Below are 10,453 nucleotides of genomic sequence, written 5' to 3'. Positions count from 1 at the left end.
GTTCTTGTGCCAGTATAGGAGGATACTGGCACAAGTAGGAGGATTGTGAAAGTTGAGAGTCAGCACTTTGCAAACACAATATCTCCTCTCCTCTCCTCTCTCCTCTCTCCTCTCTCCTCCTCCTCTCTGCAGGTTATTCCCATTGGAAAGGTCAGGTGTTGACGGCAGATGAGCTTCATGTTCTTTATGAGGGAATCAAGCTGAACAACGTACATCACTATGACTATGTTTTAACAGGTGAATATCTTGATCACATTTCTATAGTTACACCCAGTCTTGTGTTAATCTGTTTTGACCAGTTACTGTGTGTTGTGTTCAGGGTACACCAGAGACACGTCCTTCTTGGAGATGGTGGTGGACATTGTTCAGGAGTTAAAGCGAGCCAACCCCAACCTGGTGTACGGTGAGTTCTGAACTCAAGATGTTTCACTTTCACAACAGTTATTTAAGTAGAACTGAGTGAAAAACATTATGAGAGAAGCTTCGTAGTTGCAAAAACAGTATAAAGACATAATAAGAACACATAAACATGTTATAACAGTGAAAAGGCTGAATACACTTAAATACTGTGCAGTCATTGTGTGTCTGTGTGTTGAATGTGTATGATTTAATTATTAAATGTGATTAGATTCCATGTATGTAGTTTGTTTTCAGTGGAGGCAAAGGCAAGAGAGCGGTATCAGAAAAGCATACAAATATCATTGGAGAAGAATTATTATTTTTCTATAAGTTCCTTCGACCCAAAGTTCACATTTCAGTCGTCTCACTGAAGCTCTTGATGGGAGCAGAGCTGCAGCTCCGAGGTCGTCGGTGCACTGGATTCATACACATGAGAAATTAATTGTTTATTCCTGTGGCCTGGAACCAGCCGCAGGCACTTTTTTTCCCCTAAAGGTTAATTAATGCGGTTTGGGAAATGTGCAGTTTTTGTTGCATCAGTGGAGACGTAATGTGGCTGCTCCTCCAGTCAGGACCTCCCAGTCTCAAAGTTGGGTTAGATCCAGTTTTTAACACATTCAAGCTTCACTCAGCCTTTTACTGCATTAAATGCTGTTACCAGTAAAAAAAAAGTTGTTCCGAACTAAGTGTAGAGTTTCTTTGGTCAGTGCAGTGAGAGTTTTTTAGGTATTTAAGAATTCAACATTCACACAGTTTCCTGTAGATGCAGGTTTGGATCTTCAGTCATTTCATTCAACTTCTCGGCTACTGTCATGGTTTTTTGGACCATTTTAGGTTTGATGAACCAACATGAAACATCTGACGTGTTATCACCTCATAAAGTTGTTAATAGCTGTTAGCAAACAGTAACTTACACATCTTCGTGCACAACGATGTCCTGATGTTGACCTGATACACACTCCTGATACACACTCCTGATACACACTCCACCATCTCCTGAGAAATACTTCTGACTCTTTAGCCTCTAGATGCTCAGCTGTCATGAACCTAATCTGCTGTTCAGTGTTGGGCAGCAGGTCTTCTACTTTTCTTTTTTACAAGTCCTGTTTGACTCCTGTCACTGCAGTGTCCATGTCATGTGGTATTTAGTGTGAATGTTTGTGCAGCTGTACACATCTGTGAACTGACTCTGAGTGTGTTGTTGTTTTTTCAGTATGTGACCCCGTCCTCGGTGATCATGGATCTATGGTGAGCTTCCCAGCAGTTTCATGCTCTTAGTACTGTATGTGCAGTATGTTTGTTTTTGTGTGTTGTCATTAGAAGGTTTTTGTCTCTTTAATGTGTGTGGGAGGGATTTAGTGTTCATCCCTGTGATATCTATATGTGTGTGTGTGTGTGTGAGTGTGTGTTTTGTGGGGGTGTGTTACAAGGCATTTCTCAGCGACTCAGTGAGTGTGTGTTGTGTGTGTGTATATATTACATTGTGCAGACGTACATTTTCAGGGATTAATATCATATTCTGTCGGTTAGCGCTCATAATTTCCAAACCGTGAAAACAAAGATCAAAAGCTCTGAATTAACCGAGCGTGTAGTTCTTCCTCGCGGCTCAATTTCTGTGTTTCCATTACGTGACGTGACTCTAACACGTGTGTCTCCATCCACAGTACGTTCCCCAGAACCTTTATCCGGTCTATAAGAACAAGGTGGTTCCTGTCGCCGACATTATTACTCCCAACCAGTTTGAGGCAGAGTGAGTGCAAGTCTTTTTATTTACTGTTTCATATTCGCAACTTTTAAATCTAATGGCTTCTTCTTTAAATTGCCTTCCCCTCATTGAGTGTGTAACTGTGTGAGTAGCAGAGTATTAGCACAAACCATCTTTATGTAATGCCTCTCATGTTGTTATCTAATACCTCCATTTTGTGGCTGCAGAAACTTGAACTGAACAGAAAATGCACCGTAGCTTCTCTCTAATCCATCTCATCTCCTTCACTTTAACCTTATTTACTTGTTTTAATCCCTTAATTACTCCATTTAAATCCATACTTTAGAAAATAATCTCATAGAGAAGCTGCCTGATGCCTTATTTACAAGACCAAGACACTTTGTGTTCTATGGCTGCACAGTGGCATCAAATGGAAATGTAGCATAAACACAAACACACATTTCTCCAAAACTATAACAACAAAAATGGTTACGGCCAGAATATTAACTTTTCATTTAAGATGGAATTGAATAGATTTCAGTCATACTGGGTGAAGTGGAAACAATACATTAGTGACGTCGAACTTGAGTATTTCAATTAATGAATTAAGTAGTTTTTATTATACTATGCAATGCAAATGTGTTCACAATTTATCTAGGAACTTCTAAATAATTGTCTTTGAATAACTCTCAATAGAAACATTTAAGTATAATACTAAAAAGAAAATCTTAACTATCATGTAAAATACAGTTTTGAGGACGTCAGTGATGTTTGTCTTTTTAAACTGTCCTGGTTAAATCAGCAACGTGACAGTTTGATGTCAGTGTCTCCTGTAAATTCTTTTAATGCCTGGATCTGATGTTTAGTGTTAAAATACATGTAAATGATCAGTGTAGAGAAACAAGCAGATATAAGTTGTGAACTGACGTATAAAAACATGAACAGTTCCATTAAACACACAGTTTATCAGACGTCTGTGTCTCCGCTCAACTCGAGTCCACCTTCACTGTCAAGTAGCTCCACCTAGTGGTGTCTCCCTCTGCCGTCTCAACCAGAACAACTTTAAACCATAAACATTTTCAATTTCGTCTTGAATTAGACTTTCTCAGACTCTTGTATTTTTTTTTACTTGATAACTTATTTTTCAATTAAGGCCACGTCTTTGTTGTTGTAGATTACTGACGGGGAAAAACATCAGCACAGAGAAAGATGCTGTGGAGGTAATGAACCAGTTTGATCTAATTCTTCTTTCCTTTCTTGCATCTTTTCTGTGTTCTGAGCTGTTGTAGTATTATGTGGTCTTGCATTGTTCTTTCCCTGCTGACACCAAACGTACCCCCTCACTGACTGTGTGTAGGTCATGGACCTTCTTCATGCTATGGGCCCAGACACGGTGGTCATCACCTCGTCTGACCTGCCCTCCAGGTTGGGAGACCGCTTCCTGGTGTCGCTGGGCAGCCAGCGTAAGGGTAGGTGACGGCTTAAAGAGTGTGATGTGTGTGTCTGTACTGTTTTTGAGACGTCTGTAGAAATACAGAGTTCGACATTGATTCCGTTTGTTTATAAATTAACCTTTGTCTCTGCTGTGCTGCATCAGTTCGTCCAGACGGCAGCAAGACGACACAGAGAGTTCGAATAGAAGTTCCCAAAGTGGACGCCGTTTTCGTAGGAACCGGAGATTTGTTTGCGGCAATGCTGCTAGCGTGGACACACCACTACCCTAATGACCTCAAGGTACAAACGCATGCATGAACACACAACGACCCAGAGAATCCCGAAGACACGGACACACGTATAAACCGAGTCATTCTCTTGTACCCGTCTCTGTCTCAGATGGCCTGTGAGAAGACGTTTTCAGTGATGCACCATGTTATCCAGAGGACCATATCTTATGCTCACGGTAAGAAATGTGGGACTAGAAGCTTTTTACTTTGCAACATGTCAAATTAATTCTGTTTTCATACTAGCGACCAAAGAAGATCAACAGGAGCTATAATCAAAATTGTCTTTATTTATAATGAACGTTTATCTTTATTCATCTGTGCCCGCCCCCCCACCCACCCGCCCCTCTCTCCCTCAGAGTTAGCCGGTCCTGGTCGGAGGCCCAGTCCGCCCCAGCTGGAGCTGAGGATGGTTCAGAGTAAAGCTGACATAGAAGACCCTGCTATAGTGACTGAGGCCACGGTCATATCCTAACATTACCCGCCCATAAGACTCATACTAACCTTGTGCTCTTCACCCATGAATCTCTCAAATCCTATATCTCGGTAAATCTCTCACCACTGTAAAACCTTGACTGTCATTTCCCAACTTCAACACGTCATCATCCAGACTCCTGAAACCCCTTAGTATTGTAACCCCTTTAGTCCTTTCCCCTTAAAACCTTTACCCCTTGAACTCCTCGGTGTCCGAACCCCTTAAACCCGTAGCTCCGACGGCCCCGTAACCCAAACCCTGTTTTTAGAACCAGAGCCATGGATAAACAGAAGCTTTGGTCAGGTTGGACCGTGATGGCGTCTTCTTGAAACAGGGTATGTGAGTGGAATGCACAGCTGCTACTTTATGGAAAGCTTTAGGCTTCAAGTGTCGTTTCTTACTCCAGGATATCACTTAATTCATATGTTCTATAGCAAGGGTTAATAAAAAAAGGATGAATCTTCAGAGAGATAATTAGCGATGAGAAAAGTCCAGTATAGATATCGATAAGGGAGATTTCTTATAGCAAAGGTTGAGTAGATGTTTGTCCTTGAAGATACTTGGACTAGTTGTAGTCATGATTTAATGAAGTTAAGTAAAATAATATATGAATTAAGAAATATAGAAATAAACTGAAAGGAGGCAGCTGCTGTGTAAAGTATTTTTCCCACCGTCAATTTAAAATGAAAACATCAGCACTTATTGTGATACTAGTTGAAACAGGGTTTCCTCTGGGTTTTAAAAATCAGTAATCTGAATTTTAAGCCTTTGAAAACATGTTTAAATATCACACACTAGGTTTTAAATGCGTTCAGGTAAGTCTAATTTAGTTATTTTAAAATTAAATATGTTGGCAGCATGCATAGTTGTGATGTCTCCGTGTGTTGTGATTCTGGGACTCTGACATTCCTTCATATCTCTTGTACTTGAAATATGTCTTAGATTTAATTTGTTATGGTCTTAAATTTAAACCCTACAAATGTATCACGCACGGTTTTATTATGTCTTTGTTCTTTTAAAGAATATTTCTCGTGCGGTTCTGACATAGTGGGAACGATGTGTAGTTGCTTTTGGAGACAAAAAAAAACTTCAAATTGATCCAGAACGGAAAGTGAATTGATTCCAGCTCCTGAATATTTCAGGATGTAAAAACACTGCCTCTAAATTCCTGTCACTTCATGGCTCTGTTACTGCCTCTCCACTCACACACTCGTTGTGTTACTGACGGTGTTGCTCTCCAGCGACGCTCCTCCACACCAGTTGCTAGGTTTGCACTGGTTTTACTGTCACATGACCAGACTCTGTTCGTCTATGGCTCTGCCCACCGCTGTCCCCGCCCCCTCCCCGTCTTACAGCAGTGATGTAATGTGACCAAGTCTAACCCCCGACCCCTTGACAATAATAACAAAGGAAAAAAAAACGCACAATGTATAGTTGATGTATAGATGTTGTACCATAACTGTATTGGACCATCTGTATGATATCTTCTATCTGATCTGTCTATTGGACCATAGTGTTGATGCTACTGTACTATAGACCACACCCACTACAATATCACCCAAACCAGGGACGACGGGGTGGTTCTGGCACCCGAGCGGCTCCTGTGGCTCCAGATGTTCTCACTTGTTAGTAATAGGTAACTGTCTGATTATCATAGTAAATAGTTGAACCTCTCTCATCTCAACATAAAGAAAAATGGTCGACCTGGAGCTGTCAGAGCCGCCGCCCCCCCCCTGGCTGATTTCTATTCGCAGGGCACTGTTAGACCAATCAGAAATCGGCCGCCTCGGTGCCAGAACCAACCCACATCACGCCGGGCGGTTCCCGGCTCAGCTCTGGCCCAGAACCCTATATCTGAGAGTTGTGCCACTGAAATGACTGGAGGCCTCGAGACGTAGTAGAAGGAGACTTCCCCCACGTCCAGTAGCAGCTCCGCTAACCTTTGTCGTGGACATTTTTATTTACTTTTGCTTCACTTCACACTCCACTGTGAACAGAATCGATGATGGTTTCTTTTTTTTATTAAATATATAAGATTAAAGATCCAATGTAACATCTGGGCAAACTGGTGCCTGTTTGAAATGAAGATCTAACTTGTTTTATCTTCTTCAGCTGATTATTATTCACTATTTCGTTTAGTCAAAGCAGGATTATGTCTATAAATTATATATTTTTAAATTATAACATCACTATTTACCAGAGCCTAAGGTAACTAACTGATGAAATGTTTTTCCCAACAAAGAATCCCCCAAAAATATATTTTTTTTAATTATTAAAGCAAATGTTTGTGATCTAACTTTCCCAGTAACATCAGGAAATGTTTGAATACTGATGATTAAAGTTTTGATTTCAGAAAGTCAAACTTTGCACAGTGTTCTCCGCTCACTGACGCAAACACCTCGTCCGCATTGTGACGATGTGGTCGCCCAGAAGCAAACTATTCTCCAAATGACTTGAAACAGTTGTGTCGTCTTCCCCTGTTGATTTGACTCAGCTTTATAATGATGCTGGTCCCAATGATCTTATGGTTGAATTAATGATAATTTCTAAATGACCATCATCTTCTGTTTCCCACTGTGGAGTGTGACTGGGAAAGATGTGCCCAGAACATGACTTGCGACAGTGGTAATGAGCCGGTTTCAAACCAACGACGTTGCAAGAACTTGGCATGTGCCTTAGCCCGCTGAGCTACCAGGGCACCACAGGAAGTGAGATTTTAATGAAATTTTAACATTTTTAAGTTGCCTCAGAATCTTTATTTCTTCTCTTATTTCCTCCCTCGTTGTTTCCTGATTTGAATGTTCGGTAAACTTTTAACGACAGGAAACGACAACAACAATTCCGGCTGACTCCGCTCAGCAGCAACACGCGGGTGGAAACCAAATAACTGGAGGCTTAAAAAGAAAAAGAGTAAAATTCCAGATGCCGTCAGTGTCTCACCTGAGCTTGATGTAAGGTTCTGGGCAGGCCAGTGTAATTCTGTACTGCTGTTGTTTCTCTATGGACTGTACTGTGATACTGCCTTAGGAACCGAACATCATAACATCACAATACTGCTCACTGAGGGAGAGAGGGGAGAGAGGGGGGGGGAAGGGAGGAAGGAAACGTGAGATGTCTTAAATGTACACGTCCTTTTGATTGACTGCACATTTCTGTCCTGCAGAGCGAGAAACGAGACGACGCATATACTGAGATCTTCTGTTTGAATCTGTAAAAGTTGTTTCTATGGCTGCAAGTAATGATGTTCTTTCATTCTCAATTAAGAGGATTTGATTATTTATTCAATTAACAAACCAAAACAATTCAAATCCCAAAGAAATTCAATTTGTAACTAGAATGGTTCTTATTTGAGCTCATTTCCCGCCACAGTCCTTCTATGAAACCATTTTAATTCTCTAGATCCAGAAGTTTTCCTCAAGATCTCTGAATTATTCTCTGAGAAATCAACGAAAAGAATTCCTGAATCCACAACACGATCCAGATAGAGACCAGAATTTATCGAGTCCTTCCTTGACTCGTGTCCCAACCTTACACAGAATATTATGGAAATCTGTACTTTCTATAGAGTCGTTTTTACGTGATCCTGCGGACAAACAAACAAACAGAGATTAAAACATTACGTCCTCGGCAGAAGTTAGAATATAAAACACAGAAAAGCAGCAAATTTCCACCGTTTTTCTTGATAAATGAAAAATAGGGTTATATTGTTAATTTCCTGGAAACCTTTTAGATCTCTTGGAGGATAAAGATGCGAGTAAAAGAAAAATGCAGTCTCATTCTTGAAATTGTCTGAGTCCATATTGATTTTTGTACTCGTACAGTTCTATTGTGCCACTGTAGCCCTGATGGTCATATCAGTAATTCTCGGCCAATCAGCTTTCAGCTCTGCTATAATCGACATGTGCACTATCCAATCCTCTGCTTCCTGCTAACAGACCAGTCAGCTGTACTATCGGGTCAAAGTGTGTGTACCTGTCGTGTCCGTACGAGAGTGTGTGTGTGTAAGTGTGTGTGTGTGTTTATAGATATATATATATATATATATAAATGTCTTATGGTCACAGGGTTTTTTTGTGTGTGTATGTGTGCGCATCTGAAATGAAAGAGGAAAGGACGAGTAGAGGAGGGTTTTAAAAAATGAAAAGAAATTTTAAAAAAACGATAGTGTAGGAGAGGAGGTGGGGTTTGTTCAGGAGGACAATCGTTGTGTGATGATACAAAGTGTTGCATCACTTCTCTCCTCCTCTGATAAACCAGTAGAGGACTGTCACTGCCCGGGACTGGTTGATGGTGGGACGTTCCTTGACGCCTCATGTCTCCTTGTTCTCTTCCTCCCCCTTCCACCTGTCAGAACATCTGCCCACCGCTGCACTTGCCTCCCCGCAGCGCTAGTTGTTGTGTTGCTAGTTTTATCCTCGCTGTGTGTGTGTGTGTTGTGTGTTGTGTGTTACACCCCATCTCTCTGCTCCATCTGTTCCCGAGCTGGTCACAACTACCTGCCGAATCTCTCTGCTTTCATGAACTCTTCCTCCATCCTCCCTGCTGCTCTCCTCTTCACTGCATCTTGTTCAACATCTGGATTGAGTTGCACCAGCTCTCATGTAAAGACTTGACTAAATTCTGAGCGGTAACTAGTTATTTCTTCCAACAACTCGCGAGAAAATCATGTTGCTGCTAAAATATTAAACTTCTGAGCTGAGCAGGGAGCATTGAACAGCGTGAGTTTGTGGCCCGAGAGCAGCTGCTGGTAAACTGTTACTTTCAGGCTCTTAACCCCGCTAAATTAAAGGGAGGAGCTGAAAGCTGCGGAGGTGGGATGAGCAGTTCTAATAAAAACACTCGTCTAACTTATTCTTTAATAAGAATATTGGTGATTTAAGCCTTAAGATTTGTGTTATCTGGCTAAACCGTGTTATGTTGAAAATGTAACTCTCTAGCTTCAAGTTTTCACTCAAGTTTAGTTTTAAGTTTTTTTATCCTTTGCCATCAGGCCCCACGTCTCCGTTTGTAATTTACGTGGTTACAAGTGACGCAGACTTCCCATGGGCCTTTGCTTTGACACTCACCGCTATTCACGCTCCCCCCCCCATCATATTCCCCCTCCTCTTTTCAGCTGTTCTTTTAGACCCTCCCCCCTCATCTGACGTCCCCGCTTAACGATAAAACGTCTGCCACTAAAAAACTGCAGCCGCCCAACTGCCCGTCTCCGACCGTGGTCCTCTCCTCTCCTCCCGATCGACGCTCTCATCTCCGCCATCTTGTTTTTTCCGTTCTTGGTGGCCAAAACAAAAACAAAAACGAGGAAATGTACTAATCATTGTTTGGTAACTGTTTTTAGTGCTATGTTTTTGGAGCGTTACGAGTATTTTCTAACATGTTACAATAAAAGATTGTAGTGTACAAATTCACGTTTATAAAATATATATATAGATATATATGAGAAATGTATGTTCTAATGCAATAAAGAGAGATTAAGAACTATGGAAATCTCTTTATTTGTTTTACGTATTTGTGTCTTGACTTGTTCCCGTCTGGTCTGGTGCAGTCACTGTTTCAAACTTTAAATTTATGGAAGATAAACTATAAAAATTCAGCCCATGTTTCAGGCACTTAAGCTTTAGCTTCACTTTCCAGACCTGGAGTCGATGACCATTTTTATATGTGTATGACTTTGTGAAATTCATTCAACCTTAATTTTAACATAAGGAATACATCCAAGTACAGACCTCGTTCACAATTAAGCCGAGCTCAGAAAATAAACAAAACATTCTAATACACCAAGAAAACACAAACAGTAAAATTAGCTAAATAGCTTTGGAATAAATACTGTTCGTAACATTTAATTTAAAGCAAATAAATCCACTAAAGCAAGAGGTAAAATAAAGTGAGATTCAAAACAAATTGCCTAAAAAGGATTTTAAGAAAGAGTTGAGCTTTAGATTGTTCTCTATGTTAATCCATGCCATTTTAAAACAGTTGGCACCTGCAGTGTAATCCAGACATTTTTTAAAGTATAGATTGTGTTTTTAGTTTTCTAAAATATGGTTCCCAGACAGCATTAGGATGTGGGCCACTTCAGGCAAGAGGTGGAAACATGGCCCAAATATCCCCAAAGAAATTCAAATTTAAAGCAACTTTATTTGTCCCCTGAGG

The 10,453-nt window shown here is 40.7% G+C and overlaps 1 protein-coding gene across 1 annotated transcript in view; it reads left to right on the top strand.

The window, feature by feature from the left end:
• The window catches only part of pdxkb (pyridoxal (pyridoxine, vitamin B6) kinase b), a 14,585-nt gene extending 9,737 nt beyond the window's left edge, over positions 1-4,848 (top strand). The window contains exons 3-11 of the mRNA XM_034608722.1: positions 133-237; positions 320-403; positions 1,613-1,647; positions 2,064-2,149; positions 3,279-3,324; positions 3,462-3,573; positions 3,702-3,838; positions 3,938-4,004; positions 4,185-4,848. Coding sequence (XP_034464613.1) covers positions 133-237; positions 320-403; positions 1,613-1,647; positions 2,064-2,149; positions 3,279-3,324; positions 3,462-3,573; positions 3,702-3,838; positions 3,938-4,004; positions 4,185-4,300 — 788 coding nt within the window. The 3' untranslated portion in view covers positions 4,301-4,848. The remainder of the gene's footprint in view (positions 1-132; positions 238-319; positions 404-1,612; positions 1,648-2,063; positions 2,150-3,278; positions 3,325-3,461; positions 3,574-3,701; positions 3,839-3,937; positions 4,005-4,184) is intronic.
• Positions 4,849-10,453: the final 5,605 nt, after the last annotated feature.

The sequence above is a fragment of the Hippoglossus hippoglossus genome, chromosome 15 (genome assembly GCF_009819705.1).
Source record: "Hippoglossus hippoglossus isolate fHipHip1 chromosome 15, fHipHip1.pri, whole genome shotgun sequence".
NCBI lineage: Eukaryota > Metazoa > Chordata > Actinopteri > Pleuronectiformes > Pleuronectidae > Hippoglossus > Hippoglossus hippoglossus.
Note: the sequence above shows the minus strand (reverse complement) of the source record. Positions and strands in the feature narration are given on the sequence as shown.